Below are 24,461 nucleotides of genomic sequence, written 5' to 3'. Positions count from 1 at the left end.
GAAACAATCTGAAAGATGTGAAAAGGAAAATCATAGAGTTTGCTTATGGAAAGCTATTTTCGCTCTTCTCTGTGAAATGTTTTATCGGAAGATGATGGTTTCAAGAGAATCCTTCTCGAGATACTCGCAAACAGCAATTTGAAAAATGGATCTATGTCATTGTGAAAGGTCATGTACGTTAATTATGGATTAAATTTTATGCTATTAAATATGGTCCTGTGACAAATTTTTTTTTTGCTCTGCTTCAGCTCCTCTACAGTTCATTTGGTGCTAGTGACTATCACTGGTGCGCTCTTCTTCATACACGCTTGACTACTTCCCTATCAATGAATGGCACTCGGCAGAAAACACTGGAATAGAAAGGGTCTAGATACATATGAAATTCCCGTCACTCTTATTTAGTCCAAAGTGAAGAATTTAGAATGCATCTGGACACTCAAAAGAGCCATTTTTATTTTACAGACTGTCGTTTCAAGCATTTGGATGACTAAAGTAACTAGGCCTTAACTGAACCCAGTTCCATCAATTCTTTTCAGACTCCAGAGCAGCCCCTCCCACCCAGACAGACCACAGAGAAAAGGAGGAAGGGTGAAACTAAAGCACAGCCAAGAACAGTCAGTCATTCTTCCTCCTCATCCAGTTCGTCCCCTGTTGCTCTTGCCCTCCACCACCCACCCCTCAATCTCCCAGCTCCACTTCCTTTTTTGTCTACAAACTGAGCTCTGGGTGTACAGGGAAATGGGACTTGTATACACTTCTCCCTCCGTATTCTCTGTGATAGGGGGATTAACAGAACCGCAAATACAGAAAAACCATGAATAACTTTTTCATGTTATTCGCGGTTTTCTGTTAAAAGCCATCGTGAATATGGTGAAACCGCGAATAACATGGTGGGAGACCTGGCCTGTTCCTGAGGGAGAGGCAAAACACGGTGAAGAAAGTGCTGGGAATTGGCGATTTTCTCTGTAAACACTTGGAATCAGCAATTTCTCTTTGCAAACTGATGTAAATTGGGGGTGGGAGGGAGGAGCCAGCAAGCTAAAAAACATGAATAATAGAAATCACAATTGCTGAAACCGCGAATTCAGAGGGAGAAGTGTATTGCCTTTTTGTGGTTACACATTCAAAGCATGTATATGGGTATTTATTTTGTACCTGGGGCAATGGAGAGTTAAGGCCAGGATTTTCAAAAACCCGCGTTAAAAAGCGATTGTCTGCTAACGCAGCTGTTTCGATACCGAATCTAAAAACCCAAAAATGCCTCGGAGATTTTTAAGAATCCTCATTTCAGTGTTTAAAGAGCCCATTCGCATGCCATTGTCGGAGACTGCTAGAAACCTCGCTAAAAGAAGGTCATCCGTTTTGATAATCTGACACTTAAAAAATGTGTGCAGGCTAAACCACCGGAAAACAGTTTTAACGACGGCGTTAAAAGTTTTGAGAATCTTGCCCTAAGTGACTTGCTCAGGGTCAAAAGAAGCAGCGCTGGGATTGATCCTGCAACCTCGGGGTGGTGAGACAGCAGCTCTACTCCTAGGCCACGCCTCATGCTCACCTATGCAATGGTGGCTATTGAAAAAAAAACTTATGTTACCAGAACCCAGACACCACTTGAAAATCAAGAAGCCTACATCCAGGTGCCCCGATTCAAGTTCCAGGACTTAAAATCACTGAGATAGCACAGCAACGTCCAAGTACGAAAAGAATTTAGCTAATGACAGCAGGTACTTTTAATAGCCACATGTCTGCTCCTGTACTTTGTTAGCATTCTGAATTTAACCTTAATCACCCTGCGAAATCCCTTCAGAGTGAAAATTGAGAACATGACTCTTAGAAATCTAAAAAAAAAAAGTCACAATACGTACTTAGTTTACCAGAAAAACTCATTCACACTCAATCATTAATCAACAGACAGAAAATCAAAATCATAATAAAAATATAAAAGAAAACGGGTCTCATCCACGAGTGACCGGGACTCAACAGTACCCTAAGTCACTCTCATTTCAAAAATTATTTCTCCGAATTTCTTCTTCTGTCAAATCTCTCAAATATGTTTGAATAAATAATTAATTCTGTGTAAAACACATTGAGATGGCTACAGTTGGAGGCAAACCCTTAGTTCAAAATTGAAATGTATAGACCAAATAAAGGAATAGCAAAACTTATCTCAGGGAGCGTTTCTCTAAATGCAACTGTTCATCCAAAGGCCGCTGGAACTTGTTCCCAATGTTCCCGACAGAAAGCACTTTTTGTTTCGCCCTAAACAGGGCTACTTCAGGGGAAAAATTAAATTTAATTCGGCATTGCTCTTCCCAAAACTCCCTGAGATAGTGAAGGAAATAATTTTTGAAATGAGAGTTTGACTGCTATAATATATTTGTAAGGAGTTTTTTTTTGGACCAGTGATGAAACAAGTGACTTAGGGCAGTGATTCCCAACCCTGTCCTGGAGGACCACCAGGCCAATCGGGTTTTCAGTCTAGCCCTAATGAATATGCATGGAGCAGATTTGTCTGCCTGTCACTTCCATTCTATGCAAATCTCTCTCATGCATATTCATTAGGGCTAGCCTGAAAACCCAATTGGCCTGGTGGTCCTCCAGGACAGGGTTGGGAACCACTGACTTAGGGTACTGAGTCCCATTTTTTTATATTTTTATAATGATTTTGATTTTCTGTCTGTTGATTAATGATTGAATGTGAATGAGTTTTTCTGGTAAACTAACAACTTTTTTTGACTTCTTAGAAATCTCAGCCCGGATGCTCAAATCAAAAGGACACCAGCCAAGCAAAGTGAGAAAAACAGAAACCTATCACGAATATCAGGAAGTTCTGTTTCACGAATATCAGGAAGTTCTGTATCACGCAGCGAGTGGTGGACACCTGGAATGCTCTCCCAGAGGAAGTAATTGCAGAATCCACCGTTCTAGGATTTAAAGGTAAACTAGATGCACATCTCCTTAAGAGTGGCATAGAGTGATACGGGTAAGGGTAAATTAGATGCGCATCTCCTTAAGAGTGGCATAGAGTGATACGGGTAAGGGTAAATTAGATGCGCATCTCCTTAAGAGTGGCATAGAGTGATACGGGTAAGGGTAAATTAGATGCACATCTCCTTAAGAGTGGCATTGAGTGATATGGGGACTAAAACTATGCCAGGGTACACTTGGCGGGGCCTCCGCGTGTGCGGATCATTGAACTTGATGGATCCAGGGTCTGATCCGGAAATGGCAATTCTTATATTCTTATGTATTCCATAAACTTGGTAGAGCTGCTCCTCAGCACCTTCTTTATGTCCCTTCCTTAAAAATCATCAGTACACGCATGGCAACCTCATTCGCCACAATAGCCCCTACAACATGGAATTCGTTACCACCACATTTAAGGTCTGAGAAAAATCTTGATAAATTTAAAGGCGGTCTTAAAAGCTTCTTATTTCAAGACACTTATGAATGCCAAATGCTGTTTATTTATATTTAACATATACATAGTAACATAGTAGATGACGGCAGATAAAGACCCGAATGGTCCATCCAGTCTGCCCAACCTGATTCAATTTAAAATTTTTTTTTTTTTTCTTCTTAGCTATTTCTGGGCAAGAATCCAAAGCTTTACCCGGTACTATGCTTGGGTTCCACCTGCCGAAATCTCTGTTAAGACTTACTCCAGCCCATCTACACCCTCCCAGCCATTGAAGCCCTCCCCTGCCCATCCTCCACCAAACGGCCATACACAGACACAGACCGTGCAAGTCTGCCCAGTAACTGGCCTAGTTCAATATTTAATATTATTTTCTGATTCTAAATCTTCTGTGTTCATCCCACGCTTCTTTGAACTCAGTCACAGTTTTACTCTCCACCACCTAACTCTGACATGATCCCTCCCTTTTCCTCTTGTTTTTAACCTTAGTTGTTCTCTTTTCTTTAAAAATTGTATTTCTCCCTACTATCCTGTTGTTTCCATGTAAATCTGGTCGTGTCATTAATAAATCTGTTAATTGTCCCTCCTTTTTAATTTTTTAACTGTTAAACGCTTAGAATGTATGATTGGCGTTTTATCAAAAATTTTAATAAACTTGGAAACCTCTGCACTCAGGTGTTGCTCCTTGCGACCCTGGACAAGTCACAATCCTTCATTGTCTCAGGTACAAAATAAATGCCTGTATATACAATCAACTCTGAATGTGTAACCACAAGAAGGTGGTATACAAGTCTCTTCCCTTTTCCTTTTGCATTATAATAAATCCCTAAAACTGAACATAACAAAAATATAAACTCTAGTATGGATCTGGTTTTTTATCGTGTGGATTTCGACTTAGGAGGCACTGAAGCCACAAGAATGAACTAGCAGAGAGGCTCTTGGCTTTCACATTTTTCCTGGTGGAGTGTATGTACACAACACACCTCATTCGCCCTCTCTCCTTCTAGGTATGATTCATATTTCCACAGGCTATCAGCTGACCCAAGTCCTGCCTGTTTTGCGTATTCTATCTGTTAGTCTCACAGGATAATAGTCAGAAAGGCCCACAGCTAACGTCAAACCCAGTCCCATCCGTTCCAAGCTTCCAACATTTGCCCGAGAGGAAATCAAAGCTGTGCACACACAGCCTGACTTCTCAGATGCCAAAGGAACCACAATGAAAACAAATCATAATGTTAACATGAGAAGTATGGGCAGGTGAAAGCTAGCACTTCACCCAAGCCTTTAACATATAGGGTGATTTGACAATACAGTGTTCCCCCGGTCATTTGCAGTTGGCCGTTGGCGGTCCCGGTCATTCGCAGTATTTTCCGACCACGAACCGCTGACCAGAAGAGGACAGCTGGAGAGGCAGGAGAGAGCAGCCGGAGGGCCAGCAAGTGAAGGAAATCACTCGCAGTATGCTCCGACCGCCTCTTCCTGCACTAAAGTCGGGTCTTTTAAACGCAACTCCTGACTTTAGTGCAGGAAGAGGCGGTCGGAGCATACCGTGAGTGACTTCCTTCACTTGCCAGCGCTCCGGCTGCTCTCTCCTGCCCTCTCCAGTCTCCCCCATGAAAAACCGTATTTGCGGTTTTTCAAGATTCATGGGGGTTCCTGGAACGGAACCCCCGCGAATATTGGGGGAGTACTGTACACTCATTCTGCACCAGGACTAGCTTGATACACACACTGCAACTAAATCGGTTCCTTATAAATTGTTTAACTGAAACTTGCCTTGAGTTTAGACTCCCCATCTGTTCATCTCGACGGACTCTGTACCTCCCATCTTGTCCCCATCTAATATCTACACGTGGCCCCCTTGGCTATACGATAAGCTGTATTGTAGAAAAGCATTAGTGTCATTTCTATGTTTTTTGAATGTTCTGGATGTGTGCTTATTAGGCGTTTCATAAATACGATGCCGACATTGTATTACGTTTATGTTTATGTGTTTATGTTTATTTTCATTTGATGGATCGCTTATCCGTAGTTTACTAAGCGATTTACAATAAATACATGAACAATTTGAAACATGTTAATAACAACAAATACTTGGTAAACCTCTCTCTTACTTGAATGTCAGTGTATTTTTTTTAACTGTTTCATGATAGCCCTCTTATTAAGTTTCGGTTTGCTGATTTTGAGTTTACCTCATTCATTGTAGTGATGTTTATATTTGGCCATTTTGCTACTGTTAAGCTGCTAATAAAATTGTAAGCTTTATGTTGAATTGTTCTTGCTGTCCACAACCAAAAAAACGAAAGGGATCCCATAAGTGCAAAAACAAAACAAAACAATGCAAACAAACAAGAGCACAAAGAGCCTGAAGAACAAGGACAAAGTTGAATTTATGTGTAAATGTTATTTATTAATTTTCAATGTGCAAACTGCAGCAAAACAAAACTGTGCACTTACATTTATGCATAATATATACCTTCACCCCCCCCCCCCATCTCCCTATACAAAAACAGAGGAATCCCCGAGTACAGGAAGCAAAAGAATAAATCAAGTTACAAGTTCAGTAGTCTACTCCTGGCAATAGGAGTAAAACTCAGCCGAAAGCGCTCCCAAATCAAACAGAATCGTTGGCCAGGACCAGTTTCTAGATCTGTAAAATGTCTACGCTCCAAAGAGGCATGGATGATCATCAGTGATCTCCACTGACTGAAAGGCGGGGGTTCACTGGCCAGCCACCGAGACAAAATTGCCTTCTTGCCAAGCAACACCACTCTGGCCACAAAAGCTGAAAGTCCTTTAGGTTTGGGAGATGCAATAGCAAAAAAATCCAAATAGTGCTCTGGGAGTCGGAGTCCACAGCCGACCCCAGAGAGAGGTCGTGAAGTGACCCAAACGATGCCAGAACTGAAGAATGCGAGGGCAGGACCAAAACATATGCCCCAGGGAGGCGTGTGCCTGAACGCATTTAGGACAGTGATGTACCTGGGCGATGCCCATCCGGCAGGATCGCATGGGTGAGATATAAAGGCGGAGAACAAACTTAAGCTGCACTTCCCAGTGTAGAATATTAGAGGACGCCTTCCTCAAGTTTTTCACCACTTGCTGCACCTGGTGGGCGGTAAGAACACATGGAAGATCCTTGGCCCAAGTCGCTGCTAAAACGGTAAAGTTAGGGCTTGATTGGCAGTCTCGAATGCCCAGATGATGAAAGCGAAGAGGAATCAGTTGCTGTGCAGACAAACTAAACATCTCCGAGAGAGCCTCACAAAGTTGAATTTAATACATGCGACCCGACAAGGCCCATGTTTCGGCATAAAGCCTGCATCCGGGATCTTGGAATCACAACCCCCTCTCCTCTTTTACTAAGGTGCGCTAGCTGATTTAGAATATAATGGACGCGTTAGCATTTAGCGCGCTAAAACGGCTAGCGCATCTTAGTAAAAGGATCCCTAAGCCTCTTGTTTAGAAAGATCCGTAAGGAGCAAAGTCTCGCAAACCCGATCACACCCCCGACTTGCTTGACTTGTAATAAAATAAGATTGCGACGCTCTCTTTGTCCTTGTTCTTTAGGCTGTTTAGTTCGCTTGAACTGTACTTGCTGTCCGCCGCCTTGGGTGAATCTCTTCGTCAAGGCAGTTAATAAATCCCAATAAATAAAAATACGAATGGCGTGCGAGTAAATCTGTCTTAGACGGTGTGTATGGTGAAGAGATGTGGATTGGCTACGTATCAGTAGTTCTCTTCCCCATCATAGAGACACACCTAAAGTGCCGTGTAAAGGTTTTGCTTATTTGTTTACATTCTGCTATCTAAGAATAGAAGAGGAGCCTAGTGGCCAGACCAGTGGGATGACAACCAGGGTCCAAATCCTGCTGCTACTTATTAGGGTTACCAGATGTTCAGGAAAACCCGGACAGGTCCTCTTTTTAGGGCACGCTCGGAGGCCCTCCAAACACAGCTCGGGGAAGAAGAGACGAGGTTCGTGTGGGGGTGGGGCCACGTGTCCCTCTTGTTTTTAACGAGAAAATCTAGTAACCTTACTCCTTATGAACTTGGGCAAATTGCTTAACCCTCCACTGCCTCATATACAAACATAGATTTTTGACCCTTCTGTGGACAGGGAAAATACCTTGTGTACCTGAATGTAACTTACCTCAAGCTACTATCGGAAAAGTGTTGAGCTAAATATTAATAAAATACACAATTCAAAAATACATTAAAGTAGGAGATTTTACACTGAGCTGCATAACATTTGCAATGCTTTCAATGAACATAAAACAATAAAATATGCTATGTTGGAGCAAACCAAAATGTCCATCAAGCCCACCATACTTTCTCCGACAGCAGCCAATCTGAGTGACTAAGAAGCACCTAACAGACCCCATTTCATGTAGCTCTCTCCCAGGGAGGAGAGTAGCATTCCATGCTCTATCTGGTTAATCATTACTTCTGGACGTCTCCTCTAGGAATCTGTCCAAATCTCTCTTCCTGATCACAAAAGAATACATATTGAACTATCAACATGCCATTCGACAGATTGAAAAATCCAGAATCACAATAACTTGAGACGTCTCCCAGTAAAAACAATCAGTAACCACTAAGAGCATGAAGTCTCTCATTATGACGTTGTGGAGGAAGTTATATCATAAACTGGTGCCAGACTTTCACAAAACACTTCCTGTTGACCTAACGTGCAGCCAGACTAAACCTCTGTTAAATTAACCCACCTATGCTAGATGCCATGGAAACATGGAGTACGAGACTCAAAGGACACATAGCGGACAATTCCCTTCTCCCCTTCCTTTTTATTTTTATGAAATGTATCCCATCCATTTCCCTTTTGTAGCATGTATTGTCAGTTATATCTTGTAATTTGTGTTGGCATTTCCTCATTTTTACTTATATTTTGAATTTTGTATAATGTATACCGCTTTGGAATTAAAGCGGTATATCAAGCTTAAATAAACTTGGATCTTGATATGTTCAGTAAAAGGCACCTAAAATAGAGGCACTGAAATACCCACATGGAACTACCATCATAGAATACTAGCCTATATCCACTTGTTTTCATCTACTTACCTACTGGCATTTAGGCATGTAAATTCAAATATTCTAGAAAACTGTGCCTAAATGCTGGGAGGCTCCTAACCACTGTTCCCTCAAAAATGAGCAGGGGTCTTACACCTACAATCCTGCCAATAGGGGTGCTGTTTCCAAGTTTTATTTAAAATTTGATAAAACGCTTATAAAAATTTCTAAGCGATTTACATTAAAAAGTTAGGGCAAAAAAAAACAAATAACCAGATTGATACATAATAATCGCCTACTGGAGAATTAAAGAAGGAGGCTAGAACTACAATTGTGATAGGAAAGTAACCTAAAATGGGTAAAAACATTAGGGAAGGATTAGTAGTTGCCTAGGGAAGGCAAGTTTGTACCTGTGACAGTGCTAAGGATCTGTAGTTTATCTCTGAATTTACGTCTCAAAGGCGTCGTTATAAAGAAAACTTTTAAGGGAACTTTTGAATCTGTCTAATCGTGTTTCTTCTCTGATGAAGGATGGTAAGTGGTTCCGTGTTTGTGGTGCAGTTACTGAAAAGATTTCACTATCATATTTCCAATAGTGAGCGATAGGCAAATTCTGCTGGATTCCAGGCAACCTGCCTGTCTCCAGTGACTGAAAACACAACACTGAAGCACCATCCCCCACAGGCAGCAATGCAGTTGGAGGTCTTCCGCTCAGCTTAGACCATAAGAACATAAGCAGTGCCTCTGCTGGGTCAGACCAGAGGTCCATCATGCCCAGCAGTCTGCTCACACGGCAGCCCATCAGGTCCAGGACCTGTGTAGTATTCCTCTATCTATACCCTTCTATCCCCTTTTCCTTCAGGAAATTATCTAATCCTTTCTTGAACCCCAGTACTGTACTCTGTCCTATCACACCCTCTGGAAGCGCATTCCAGGTGTCCACCACCCTTTGGGTGAAGAAGAACTTCCTAGTATTGGTTCTGAATCTGTCCCCTCTTAATTTTTCCGAATGCCCTCTCATTCTTGTAGTTTCTGAAAGTTTGAAGAATCTGTCCCTCTCCACTTTCTCCATGCCCTTCATGATCTTGTACATCTCTATCATGTCCCCTCTAAGTCTCCGCTTTTCCAGGGAAAAGAGCCCCAGTTTCTCTAATCTTTCAGCATATGAAAGGTTTTCCATATCTTTTATCAATCGTGTCGCTTTTTTCTGGACCCTCTCGAGTATCGCCATATCCTTCTTAAGGTACGGCGACCAATATTAGACGCAGTACTCCAGATGCAGGCACACTATCACCTGATACAATGGCAGGATAACTTATTTCGTTCTGGTTGTAATACCTTTCTTGATAATACCTAGCATTCTGTTCGCCTTCTTAGAGGCCGATGCGCACTATGCCGACGGCTTCATTATCTTGTCCTCTATTACCCCCAAGTCCTTTTCTACGGTACTTTCACCCATTACCAGCCCTCCCATCATTGAAAACAGTGCATGCACATAGATCTCATGCGTATTCATTGGGGAAATCCTGAAAACCCAACTGGATTGCAGCCCTCAAGGAGGGACTTTGAGACCACAGCCTCTTAAAGCCAATTAGGCTGATTAGTTTACATGCGCCTTATTCTATAACCCCACAAAAGAAAATAAAGAAAACTAAGGGCTCCTTTTACAAAGGTGCACTAGCGTTTTTAGCGCAGGCACTGGATTAGCGCATGCTACCCAAAAAACTACCACCTTACTCAAGAGGAGGCGGTAGCGGCTAGCGCGCGGGGCATTTTAGCATGCACTAAAACTGCCGCGCGCGCTAGACCTTAACGCCAGCACTGAGCTGGCATTAGTTCTAGAAGCATAGCGCACGGTAATTTCCTGCGTGCGCTAAAAAGCACAGTTACTTACCGTAACAGGTGTTATCCAGGGACAGCAGGCATATATTCTCACATGTGGGTGACGTCATCTACGGAGCCCCAGCGCGGACAGCTTTTCAAGCAAACTTGCTAGAAGTTTCAAGTTTGCACACTGCACCACGCATGTGCTAGCCTTCTTGCCACTAGAGGGCGCATCCCCACCTCGTGGTCCTCAGTTCCATAACATAGCAAAGAAAAGCCATCCCCGGGGAGGTGGGCGGGTTGTGAGAATATATGCCTGCTGTCCCTGGATAACACCTGTTACGGTAAGTAACTGTGCTTTATCCCAGGACAAGCAGGCATGATATTCTCACATGTGGGTGACCTCCAAGCCAACCAAAAAAGGGCAGGTGGGAGGATGGCAATTATGAAAACAAATTACGTAACACCGACTGGCCAAACCGGCCGTCGCTTCTGGACAAAGTATCCAGACAGTAGTGGGAGGTGAACGTATGAACCGAAGACCAAGTGGCAGCTTTACAAATGTCCTCCATAGGTGTAGATCGGAGGAAAGCCACAGAAGCTGCCATCGCCCGAACTTTATGACCCGTAACGCGACCCGCAAGCGGGAGACCAGCCTGAGCGTAGCAAAAAGAAATGCAAGCAGCTAACCAGTTGGACAAGGTGCGCTTTGAAACCGGGTGTCCCAAACGATTAGGATCAAAGGACAAAAATAATTGAGGAACCTTCCGATAAGACTTGGAGCGTTGGAGATAAAAGGCCAACGCCCTCTTACAGTCAAGGGTATGAAGCGCCGCCTCACCAGGATGAGAATGGGGCTTCGGAAAAAACACCGGAAGGACAATAGACTGATTGAGGTGGAAATCAGACACAACCTTAGGTAAAAATTTGGGATGGGTGCGAAGAACCACCTTATCATGATGAAAAACCGTGAAAGGAGGATCTGCAACCAAGGACTGTAACTCACTGATTCGACGAGCAGATGTGAGTGCAATCAAAAAGACTACTTTCCAAGTAAGAAACTTAAGATGCGACTTGTCGATGGGTTCAAAGGGAGGCTTCATAAGCTGAGCCAAGACCACATTAAGATCCCACACCACCGGAGGAGGTTTCAGAGGAGGATGGATATTCACTAGCCCCTTCATGAAACGTGTCACCAGAGGATGAAGAGAGAGAGAACGACCCTCAAGATGCCGATGGAATGCTGCAATGGCACTGAGATGCACCCGAATGGAAGTCGTTTTCAGGCCAGACTCAGACAAATGCAAAAGGTATTCCAGAATCGAAGCCACAGGCACCGAATCTGGTCGCAAACTATTCAAAGAACACCAGGATGTAAACCTGGTCCATTTCTGAGTATAGCAAAGCCGAGTCGAGACCTTACGCGAGGCCTCCAAAACATCCCTCACGGCCCGAGAGACCGGAAACGAAGTCAGAGGGAGAGAAACCAAGCAGTCAGATGTAAAGACTGAAGATTGGGATGTAACAGCGAACCCCGACTCTGAGACAGCAGAGAGGGAAACACCGGTAGAAGCAGAGGTTCCCTGGTACTGAGTTGAAGAAGTAGGGAGAACCAGGGCTGCCTCGGCCACCGAGGTGCAATGAGGATCATGGAGGCTCCGGTCGATCTGAGATGAACCAGCGTTCTCAAAATCAGAGGGAACGGCGGAAACGCATAAAGGAACCTCCCCTCCCATTCGAGGAGGAAGGCATCCGCTTCGAGACGATCCGGAGTGTAGATCCGAGAGCAATAGAGGGGTAACTTGCGATTCTCCGGAGAGGCAAACAGGTCCACTTGAGGAGTTCCCCAGCGGTCGAAAACCTCGCGAAGTACTCGGGAGTTCAGAGACCATTCGTGCGGCTGGAGAAGACGACTGAGTTTGTCTGCCAGCTGGTTCTGCTCTCCCTGAATGTAGACCGCCCGCAGGAATATGTTCTGGGAAATTGCCCAGTCCCAAAGACGGAGAGCCTCTCGGCATAGAGGCCAAGAACCCGTACCCCCCTGTTTGTTGACATAGTACATCGCTACCTGATTGTCCGTCCGCACGAGTACTACCTGGTCGTGCAGCAGGTGGACAAAAGCTCGCGCAGCCAGAAAAATGGCGCGAAGCTCCAGCACATTGATGTGGCACCGACGGTCCTCGACCGACCACAGACCCTGCGTCCTCAGACCGTCCAGGTGCGCTCCCCACGCGTACTCGGAAGAGTCCGTCGTCAAAACCTTGGTGTGAGGAGGAACGCGAAACAGCAAACCCCCTGACAAAGTGGAAGAGTCGGTCCACCAACGGAGCGATCGACGTAAACAAGGAGTTACTGATATCCGGGAAGACACCGGATCGCGATCCTGGCGCCACTGCGACGCCAGAGTCCATTGCGCGATTCTCAGGTGCAAGCGAGCGAACGGCGTGACGTGAACCGTCGACGCCATGTGACCCAGCAAAACCATCATGTGCTGGGCCGACACCTGCGATTGCCCTCGACAATGACGACTCCACCGAAGCAGAGTCTCCCGCCGGGGCGGGGGGAGAAAAGCGCGAAGGCGAACCGTGTCCAGCACGGCTCCAATGAACTGGAGAGACTGCGCCGGACGCAATTGGGACTTGGGGAAGTTCACTTCGAACCCCAGGTCCTGTAAAAGACTGATAGTCTGTCGGGTCGCTAAAATAACCCCCTCCCCGGACGGGGCTTTGATCAGCCAATCGTCCAGATAGGGAAAGACCTGTAGACCCCGCGAGCGCAGGGCCGCCGCCACCACCACCATACACTTGGTGAATACCCGAGGGGAAGATGCCAGCCCGAAGGGAAGAACCCGATACTGCAGGTGCAAATCCCCGACCTGAAAACGCAAGAACCTGCGGCAAGCGGGATGCACCGGAACATGGGTGTAAGCTTCCTTCAAGTCCAGGGAGCACATCCAATCCCCCTCCTCCAAAAGAGGATAGAGAACCGGGAGCGATAACATACGGAACTTCTCCCGGACCAGGAACTTGTTGAGCTTCCGGAGGTCCAAAATGGGGCGCAAGTCCCCGGTCTTTTTTGGGATCAAAAAGTAACGGGAGTAAAACCCCAGGCCCCTCTGATCGCGAGGCACCACCTCGACCGCCCTGAGGTTCAACAAGGCCCTGGCTTCCTCCAGGAGAAGGGCCAGCTGGTTCCGATTGGGAGGGCAAGCCCCGGGGGGCAAGTCCGGAGGCGTACAGGAGAAGTTCAGCGAATAGCCGTCTGAGATTATCCCGAGCACCCAGGCGTCCGACGTGATCACCGACCAGGCCCCGGCAAAGGCCGTCAGCCGACCCCCGATGGGGAGGGGGTGGCTCGATATTGCGGTGAGGGCCCGCCCCCAACCGCCTATCCCGTCAAAAGGACGGCGCGGCCTTGGCGGCCCCCTGCGCGGCAGGTTTAGAGGGGCCGCCTCTACTCTGCTGGGGCTGTCTTCGAGGGGGCGGTCTGGAGAAGGCCGGTGTGGACTTCTGGGGGTATCTCCTCGGAGGCTGTCTGAAGGGACGCTGGGCAGGAGCCCTAGGCTTCGGCTTCACCAGAGAGGCCAGGGAGCGTTCCTGTTTGGAAAGCCGCTCCGTCGCCGCATCCAAAGTGTCATCAAACAGTTCCACCCCAACGCAAGGCAAATTAGCCAAGCGTTCCTGCAAATTGGACTCCATTTCGAGGGTACGAAGCCACGCCAGCCGGCGCATGGCCACTGCACAGGCGGACACCCTCGAGGCGAGTTCAAATGCATCATAAACCGCGTGGAATAAATATAGGCGCAGCTGGGTCAGGTTGGTACTAAAGGTGGCGAACCGGTCCCTATGCGACTCAGGCATCACCTCACGAAAGGAGGGGAGGTCCTTCACCATCGTACGGAGGAAGGAAGAGTACGAGAAGGCATAGTTCAGGACCCTGGTAGCCATCAGAGAGTTCGCATAGAGACGGCGCCCAAATTTGTCAAGGGTCCGGCCCTCCCTACTAGGCGGGACCGTCGCCGAGACCCGGGAAGGCTGAGATTTCTTGACCGCCGATTCCACCAGGAGCGAAGTATGGGAAAGTTGGCCCTTCTCAAACCCCTTGATGGGAAGGGTGCGATACTTAGACTCCATTTTGGCGGGGACCACAGCGACCGTCAATGGAGCCTCAAGATTCCTCAGAAAGGTCTGACAGAGGACCTTGTTAATCGGAAGGCGCGGCGACTCCCTGGGGGGGGCAGGAAGATCCTGCTCCTCCAAAAACTCCTTGGTGTATGTGGACCCTTCAGACAAGTCAACACCCAAAGCCGCAGCCATATCCTGCACAAACCTCGTAAAGGATGAGGGTTTAGCAGGAGGAGAGGGAGACCGAGACTTCCCGGCAGAGCCGAAGGGAGAGGCCTGGTTGGAGTATCTGGGCTCCCTACCCGACCCCGACCCCAACGAGGCACAGTCCTGCGACCTCGACGGAGTCGGAGACCGGGTGCGCCTGGAGGAACCCCTCGGGGATCCCCCCGGGGTCCGAGGCACCGAGGCCCGACCCTTCGGCCCGGGCGAGGAAGCCCGAGAGCTCTCCCTGGCCGGAGACCGGAACAAAATGGGGTTATCAACACGCAAGTCCCGTACCTGCAAGGCACCGCCCCCGGCCGGTGACGAGCGACCACGCCGCCGAGGCGAGGTCCGAGACCGCTTAGCCTTCCTCGGCCTGCGCCTCGCTCGAGACCTGCCCGAGGGAGATGAACCCCTCGAGGACCCCGAGGACGAAGACGAAAGTCTTCGTACTCGGCGCCCCTTGTCCTTCGGGCGCACACTACGCTCCGGCGGATCTCGCGAAGCCGGGTCCGAGGGAACTACCGAGGTCGAGGCCGTGGGCGCCTCGGGAGCCGAGGCCCTGGTACCCGAGACCGAGGTCGCCAACTGCGGGGCCACCGGGGCCGAAGCCTCCGAGGCCGAAGCTGCCGAGGCCGAAGCCTGGTGCAGCTGGTCAATGGCCCCGGTGAGCTCCGAGGCGATTAACGCCCGGAGCAATTCCTGGAACACGGGGATTGACATTCCCTGCGGCAAGACCTGCCGCTGCTCCTCAGAGGGCGACCTCGGTCTCGAGTATTCCCTCGGGGCAGCGGACGCTGGCAACTTGGGCTTCACTGAGGCGGACCCACCCGCCGACGAGCCCGAGGATGGCTTCTTGGATGGAGCTGAGGAGGGAAGCGGAGACTTACCCGAGGCCTTGGAAGAGGCCAGCTGCTTCGAAGGCACCGAGGCCCGAGGCGAAGCCGACGGTCCCGAAGCTGGGGTCGAGGCCGATGTCGAGGCCGAGGTCAAGGCCGGGGCCGAAGCCGAGGCCGAACTCGAGGCCTTCCCCGGCGGGGACTCTACCGAGAAAAGTTCCGCCATGCGGGCCTTGCGGCGTTTAAGTGCCCGCTTCTGAAAAGTGGCACACTTATCGCAGGATGCCGTCGGGTGTTGGGGCCCCAAACACCGCAAACAGCACCCGTGCGGGTCAGTAATCGAAAGGAGTCTTTCACAGCGCCCGCACTTTTTAAAGCCCGTTACGGGCCGGGACATGGGCCCACAAGAGAGCCGGGAACAAGCGAGGTTCCTCGGCCACGGCTACCGGGAGCCCCCGGTAGCAACGGATACGAAAGAATTTTTTTTTTTTTTTTTTTAGAAAAAGAAAGAAATAAAGCAAGAAAAAAGACGAAAAAACGCAGCGACCGTGCGAAAAACCCTACACAGCCGCGGCGACAGAAGGCACAATTAGCACAAATTCTCCACAGGGCTTCTGGCTCCGCGGATGAAAAAGAACTGAGGACCACGAGGTGGGGATGCGCCCTCTAGTGGCAAGAAGGCTAGCACATGCGTGGTGCAGTGTGCAAACTTGAAACTTCTAGCAAGTTTGCTTGAAAAGCTGTCCGCGCTGGGGCTCCGTAGATGACGTCACCCACATGTGAGAATATCATGCCTGCTTGTCCTGGGATAAACACTAGCACACCTTAGTAAAAGGAGCCCTAAGAAAAAGCTAAGTAGCACATGTCTAGGATGAAATTAATAAATGAGTAAGCGTATAAATAAAAACAAAATAAAAGAAATGTCAGCATTTATTAAATATTAATGTCGTTGGGACTAATGAGGATTAAGACCGTTGCAAGTGACACTACTTGCACGGAGGTCTGAGGATCCCTGGGTCGGTATGACTGGGGTATGGATGTTGCGGTGGGTGAGTTGGCTGGATGTTGGGGGTTTCATTTTTTATTTTTTGTTGCATTTGTTTATTGCAAAATGTTGAATTGTACTGCCCAGCTTGATTGCATTCTGTGCTTCCCTCTTATGCAGACTGTGCTGGCTTTTGGTTTGCTCTTTTAGGGGTCTTGTGGGGCTTGTCTCTCCTTCCTTGGGGGGGGAGCTCCCCTGACTGATCTGCTACTTCGCTATTTCCCTGCCATGTCTGTATTGTACTGTTTTCTTTGGCTGTTCAGTGCTTTTCTGTTTAATAAAAATTATTTCAAATAAAAAAATTTAAAAAAAATATTTTTTTTTTGCTGTTTGTTATCACGAAGAAATTGTGGGATTGATTGTTATATGATTGATCGACTGTTGAAAATTGAGAATTATCAAGTGTCTAATGGTTTATAAAGAAGACCACTGTGGACAATACCTTGAAATTCTCAGCTCAGGTTATGGCGGTGGTCAGAATGCTGGGAATTATTCAGATAGGAATAGAGAATGTTATAGATCCGGGATGCGATTGCATCTTGAATATTGTATCGTGAGTCTGCTAGCTCCCATCTGGACAAAAAAAAAAAAAAAAGATACAGCAGAACGAGGAAAGAAGTGCAATAAAAATGAGACAGGACAATGACTTGATTCCTTCTTATTCCGATCTGCTCTCTTCTCTCTTTAAGGTCCAGATTCACCAACCTGCCCGATCGCTTTTCTGCGATCACACGCATGCGTAGACCATCTGTAGATGGTCTGCGCATGCCCGCCAGAGCTGCGATCTTTTTTTTTTTAACTTTAACTTTTTTATTATTAGTTTTTAGTGGGGAAATACAGGAGAGATTCGGGGAAGAAGGGTAGGAGAAAACTGGGGCGGCGATGTGGCGATTCAGGGCGAGCAGGCAGGAGAGGGCGGCGAGCGGGGCTTCTCAAAATTCTCTCTTGGCCCGCTTTATTAATGTTTTATATCTAATTTGCTAGTTTTTATGTACCTTCCTATTTTTCTAAATTGGTCCTCCTTCCCATTTTTAAAGGATGCTTTTTTGACTTTACTAGCTTTTCACAGGACTATTTCGCCAACAATTATCAAATTATTCAAGGAGAAATTAGTAGTAGGAAAGCAAAGACTTTTAACTGCATAAGTCTTTATACCCTTCACCACAACCAATTCAAATTAGCTCCGCTTCCAATAACTGCCTTAGCAAAGCTCAAAACGAGTTAAATACAAGTCCACATGTGTCCAGTCACAGTAGCTAAACTGATCCAAATACTCGGCGATTAAGAATAAAGCTAGTTCTGTTATAAACTATAAGTCCCAAATGAAAACAGCAGAGACAGAACAAAAAAACCAACAAAAAAGAAATTTAAAAGAAAAATCAACAAAGGCAAAATAAAATAAAAACAAAAGCAGGACAAGGGAGACAGCACAGAAGATGACCTAACTGGCCGCCATCTTGTTGGAATATTCATTTCTATCTCTCTCTCTACCTCTGTCTTTATATTTTTATCTTTACTATTCATAAATTGTTTCTTCAGGTACTTTAGTTAGATTGTGAGCCTTTGGGACAGTTAGGGAATTTCCAAGTACCTATCTTATTTATTTTTATTTATTGTATCTTTTAATGCATCATTTTTGTAAACCGCTTAGAAACCTCACGGTTATTAGCGGTATATAAGAATTAAATTAAATTAAATAATGAGTTTTACCTCATGCTAAGTTGTCATTTGTTTAATAAGACATTAACTATTTTTTCTGCGGCCCTCCAAGCACCTACAAATCCAAAATGTGGCCCTGCCGAAGGGTTTGACTTTGAGACCACTGGCTTAACTGTAACCATGACATCCTGTTTGTCTTTGGGAAGCAGAGCTCAGCTTGTGATGTCATAATGCCTCATTCCACCAATAAGAGCCAGCCTCATCAGTGATGTCACAATGGCTTGATTGTCCTGTTCTCCCCTCTGGCCTCCAACCCAGCCAGCTGATTAACCGTTCCCCTTAACTCAGTGGTCTCAAACTCTTTAATAAGAAATTAACTATTTTTTTCTGAGGCCCTCCAAGTCCAAAATGTGGCCCTGCAAAGGGTTTGATTTGGAGACCACTGGTCTATAATGTCTCTTTTAGAGTTCAGTGGAACAACCTTTTACTTGAATGCAATTTGAACAGTATATTTTAGACAGCAGAATGTGAAAAACGGAGTGTGAAGACTTTAGCAAGGCATTATAACTAGTCTAGCTTCAGGATATCACAATGAACTTCCGTGAGACAGATTTGCATACACTGCTTCCAAAGTATGCAAAAAGCAGTTCATGCCTATTCATTTTGGATAAGCTAAAATCCAGACCGGTTAGGTGAGTCATTGCCTCAGCTCACTAAATGTTCCCTTGCCTTTCCTCAGGAATGTGCAGACTAGCACAAGTCTCTTGAATCCCCTTCACCAGCTTCCAAATGAATTCTTAAGGTTTTTCATATAAGGCTTTCTAATGTCGCCTTTCACATCCACCGCTGGCCACAAGGTAGGAGACCGAGATATGGAGTAATGGCTGGCGTATACTTGTAATTCATTAGGAAAAACCCAAATAGCAGCAACATTCCATGGACTGGGTTTGGTACCATGGAATGTCGCTACTATTTGGGTTTCTGACAGGTACCTGTTTTCATCTCCGAGCTACAGCAGTTTTTGGGAAAGTGTGTTTTTGTGATCAGCTATTTTTCATCACGTGCGACCTCAATGAGTTTATTTATTTTCAAGTTTCAAGTTTATTTAAATTCTTTGATTTACTCGCATACTCCAAATCCAGCGCTACAGTGTAAAGTCCTGTTTTAAATTGGGTAAGGTCGCTACAGGAACTTATGAAATGTTAAAAGTGGCTTATAGGGAACATGTCATGAGTCGTGGAAGGTGTTTTGAATGGCATTCATGCTTCAAAAGTGGTCATGAATCAGTGGAAGATGATTCGCGGACTGGAAGACCGCCAACATTAACTGGTGAGGGTTCTTGAGCACGCTAATTGGCGATTAATTGTTAGAGAACTGGCAGAGGAACGCAACATCTCCACCGGTTCATGCCACAACCTTCTAACAGAGAAGTTGTGGATATCTCGCGATGCGGCGAAGTTCATTCCACGGTTAATGACCGACGATCAGAACAACCACAAATTTTGTGCAAAAAAAACGCAATAACAGTTCTTCTTCAGCCAACTTACTCTCCTGACTTGGCCTCTGCTGACTTCTTTCCTAAACTTAAATTCATGCTGAAAAGAAAGCGATTTGACACCATTGAAGACAAAGCAAAATTCAACACAGCAACTTTTGGCAAACCCAGCGCCTTAAGGACATACACCCAGAAATGCCATTCAGAGTCAATGCACCTATGCCACCTATTTGCCCCAAATCTGCTTAGTGGATATGGTTTTTGTCATGTCTATATTGTAAATTATGTAATCTTCGTTCTGTCTCGATTATATTGTGGATGTACTTTGTAACCCGTTCTGGGCTCCTTTGGGAGGACAGGCTGAATAATTGAGCAAATAAATAAAATGTTTCCAGAAATGGAAACGACATTGGGAAAAGTGTATATGAAGGGAAGGGGAGTACTTTGAAGGGGACCCAATGGAATAAGTTGTAAAATTGTTTAATTAATTTTTATAAAATCAATCCTGGATCTTTTTGAACAGACCTCATATGAATCTTTGTATTGACAATATAGATTGCACCATAAGAACATAAGAATAGCCTTACTGGGTCCATCAAGCCCTGGGTCCATCAAGCCCTGTAGCCCATTCTCATGGTGGCCAATCCAGGTCCCTAGGAGTAGCAACATCCCATGCTACTGATCCACGGCAAACAGTGGCTTCCCCAATGTGTTTCTCAATAACAGACTACGGACTTTTCCTCCAGAACTTGCCCAAACCTTTCTTAAAACCAGCTACGCTATCCGCTCTTACCACATTCTCTGGCAACGTGTTCCAGAGCTTAACTATTCTCTGAGTGAAAAAAAAAATTCCTCCAATTGGTTTTAAAAGTATTTCCCTGTAACTTCATTGAGTGTCCCTTAGTCTTTGTAATTTTTGACGGAGTGAAAAATCGATCCACTTATACTACTCCACTCAAGATTTTGTAGACTTCAATCATATCTCCCCTCAGCCATTTCTTTTCCAAGCTGAAGAGCCCTAACGTTTTTAGTTTTTCCTCATATGAGAGGAGTTCCATCCCCTTTATCATCTTGGTCCCAAATGAGCAGGAAGAGACTTCTGCCCCCTTCTCCACACCAAAATACAGAAACCAAACTTTCAAAGACAGGATTATACAGGGAATAAGGGCCAAGCCACCCAGCTGTAAAATACAGGGAGGTAACTCTATCAAGGTGTTCAGCTGGTTTGAAAAAGCAGCAAACTGAAGGCTGAGAGTTCCTTGTGTTACCAGAAACCATAGATTGAATTACATCCTTACAATGTTAACCTTTGGGTGCAGTTTATTCATCGAAACACAATAGAAATGCAAAAAAGGTCTAAATAATGCTATGTTCTCTGCAGATTATCTTTTTTGCACCAGTTGGAAATGATCCCCGGCCTCTATGCATGGAAGGCAAGGTTGTCCTTTCCTAATCCATCCATTTTTCTTCTTTCCCATCTGATTCTCTTAAGAAATCAACTACATGGCCTTCCAAATGCGAGTCAAAGCCCTGTAATAACCTGCATTCAAGCAGAAAGTAGCTCCCTTTACTTACAATGTTGTTTTGAACAGAACAATAATTAATGCAGCTTCCTCCCTCATGCCTGCAAGGGTTAATTCATCCCACAAGCTCAAACTCGAGTTTCCCAGTTAGTGGCGCTGGATACTCGGCAGTAAGGCACCTGGCGTTACCCATTTGACAAGATGCTTTAAATTACCCAGCCACAAATTTCCCAGCATTTTAACTAGCCCTCGAATTTGATCTTGTGGACGTGGCAAAAGGTTTTGTGCTTGTGTAAAATCTAATTTTATGTGGCTAAACAATGCGCACTTTTTTTTTTTTTTGGGAAAGGAAGCAAGTGTAATGTTAACACATAATCATTATTGTCCATACTGTTGCATACGACGGGGATCTCTACACAACATGATGTTGATAAATCATGTAAGAGACATAAAATAATGGCACCATAAGACACAAATTCTTCTACTACGTCAGCCCTGAATATCTAAATCTGGAACTTTTACAGTCAGACTGGAAATGGGAGGCAAAGTGCCTGCTGGGAGATGTAACCTCAAATTTGAGGGTCTTCTGAAACAAATGTGAAGGCTCGATAAGAATAGGATAAATTTATACTCTCTTATCCTTACAAAATGACTGCGTAGATTCAACAGCAAGGACGGAAAGGGTATATGATTTATCAACATCAAGTTATAACTCATACGAAAAATCCACTGTCCCCCGAGGAGTGACCCACAAAGCGGATGCAGCCACGAAAACAGGGTCAGATTTGAAGAGAGCAAAAAGAGGAAACTGCAAAATTGCAGAGTAAACAGCACAAGACACCAAAGAGGGTACTGCAAATCGCGAAGGAAGCAGTTCAGCATAAGCAAATTGCTCAAAGCAACCCCATATTCATCTTTAAATGGCAACATCAATAACACAAAGTGTGAGACCAGTGTACAGTACTGAGCAAATCCCAGAGAGATGCTTCTGAGCAATCTCCTCATTGCATCAAGAGATAAAAGATTAGTGGGGAAACGTAGGTTTAATGGCATGAAAAGGAATTGAGGGGAAATTAGGGAGATTTGGAATTAAGAATAAGCAGCGGCATAGCGAGGACAGGATGGCGCCTGGCATTGCTGCTCCACCATGCTCCTCCCCCCACTCTTACCTGCCAAGCCATGTGCCACCCCCCCCACTCTTTCCGCTGCTTGAGTGCCCCCTGCGTACCTCTTGACGTGTTCACCGGCACGAGCAGCATCTTCTACCTGCTGCTCATGCTGCCCTCAGCTCTCTTCTGATGTCACATCCTGGTCCCTTGACCAGGAAGTGACATCAGAAGGAAGCCGAGGCTGGTGTGAACAGCAAGTGGAAGATGCTTCTTGTGATTTAAAGAGGTACGCGGGGAAAGGCGCTCAAGCAGGGAGGGGCAGGGGGGGCACACATCACAGCAGGGAAGAGCAGGAGGGGTACATGGTGTTGCGATGCTGGGCCTCAACCTCCCTAGCTACGCCACTGCCGTTGCTCACAGAAGTCCATCAATTCTTCTCATCCCATGTGCACTATTTTACCATTTAAAGCCCAGTCTATTGATTTGATTAATACACATTTACAGCACCCGATTATTTGTTTACTATTAAAGGAGACCCAGCAAATTGCATGGATAGTTTGTGCATAGCTTACCTTTCTGAAGATGAATGATATCTGGAAAGTTAGAAAGGAGTCCCTGGTACAATGAGAGTGTGTCCAGCAACTGAAAGAGATCATTCTTGGGCTGCTCTGCAAACATTTCCCCAACTACCTCATATGTCTTTCCCGTGTGCGAGATGGCACCAATGAGCGGGTCAGAACTGTAAGGTGGGTCAAGCTGAAATGAGTGACTAATAGCTTGGAAAGCATTGCCTAGTTTCTGGAACTCTTTCCGGAAGCCACCTAAGTGCTTGCGTACCAACTCTGATGCCACATTGGTCAGCTGCAGAACACTGTCATCCATTTTCTTGCTAAACATCTTGAAAGAATCCACTCTGTCCTCTACATCCTGTAGGTCCTGATGCTCTGTAGGAATCTGAAATGTCAGTAAGAAGCTAGCACCCACCATCTCATCCTTTTCTGCACGGCGCTTGCCCAATTTCCATTGCTTGTCATCAGAACAGGTTAAGAAGTGTTGGAAGCCTTCATACTGTGACAGTACTGGGTGGCTAGTCATGTGGTCCATCCAGAGAATAAGCCTTCGCTTTCGTTTCTCAATGAAGTCTTCCTCAAAGCGCCCCGTAGCCTGCTTCTCTGGCAGGTGTGGCACCGAGATGACTGTGAACTTATGCAGAAGGCGATTGTAAAGCCAGTCAAAATGCTTATACCGCCGGTACACCGGTGTATTAGTGTGACCAGGAGTCAGTCTGTAGGAGATATAACTTTTGATACCCTTGAATTTGGTTTGCTTGGTAGGATCTTCCACAGAGCATCCAAAAGGGCAAGGATTAGGCCTCCACTGGGGGCCCTTAGAGCCCATCTCAATACAGTAAATCTCAGAGTTCTTGGAATTCAGAGGTACATCACCCAAGATGAAGGCTTCCACCCCTGAGCGCACAAAGTTGGAGAACCGGTTAAGGTTTCTCCCCACAACACTGCCCCTCTTAGAGCCCGCTATGCTGTCCTGCCTTTCTAAGGACGGCTTTGGATGATAATTCATATTGGGATTTCGATAGGGCTGACGTGGAATAGGGTGCCCATTAGTGCCAGGGCCGCTCCTGGGCTCATCCACCACTGTGGACGCATCATCCCAGTCATCCCAATCATCATCCTCCTCCTCCTCAAAGCTCCCCTGGTGGCAGAAGCTAGCGCTAGAGGAGGGCGAGCAGAAGGAAGAGTCCATCCCTGGCGAGCTGGAGGTGCTGTTGGAATAGTCTGTGTAGCTGGAGCTTGTCCGCGAGCGCAGGATTTCCACATAAGAGGCAGGAAAGAGACCAGTCTCCCCGCGGCTGTTCTGTCCTTGCAGCCATCCATCCAAGGAGTTCTCACTGAAGATGAGCAGCTCCTCATTCTCCTGGATGTTGATCTCCTCTTTGTTTTCACTCTGGAAGCTGTAAAGTGCTCTTGCTTTTAACACCATGGTTATCCCTGCTACAAAAAAAAAAAAAAAAGTAAGGAAATGAGAACTGCTTATGTTTTCTACCCTTGAGATTAAATTTGTTACCATCAAGTCCATTCTAGCACAATAAGTGTTTCTTGAGCCCTATCCTTTTAAAATCCCTGCAGGACATTCTTACGATCTTTCCCTGCATCAATCTTCAGGCCTTCATTCTTC

General features: G+C 46.0%; 1 protein-coding gene across 2 annotated transcripts in view; it reads right to left on the bottom strand.

Moving 5' to 3' along the window:
- Window positions 1–24,461, bottom strand: part of SNX33 (sorting nexin 33) — a 52,982-nt gene that overhangs the window by 15,928 nt on the left and 12,593 nt on the right. The window contains exon 3 of one of the 2 annotated variants that reach the window (XM_033920635.1): window positions 22,841–24,274. In XM_033920635.1, coding sequence (XP_033776526.1) covers window positions 22,841–24,266 — 1,426 coding nt within the window. In that variant the 5' untranslated portion in view covers window positions 24,267–24,274. Of the gene's footprint in view, window positions 1–22,840; window positions 24,278–24,461 lie in introns of both variants that reach the window. The other variant, XM_033920634.1, reaches the window with a different exon arrangement.

Source organism: Geotrypetes seraphini, chromosome 14, assembly GCF_902459505.1.
Source record: "Geotrypetes seraphini chromosome 14, aGeoSer1.1, whole genome shotgun sequence".
NCBI classification, from domain to species: domain Eukaryota; kingdom Metazoa; phylum Chordata; class Amphibia; order Gymnophiona; family Dermophiidae; genus Geotrypetes; species Geotrypetes seraphini.
This window is presented reverse-complemented; position numbering and strand designations above follow the sequence as displayed.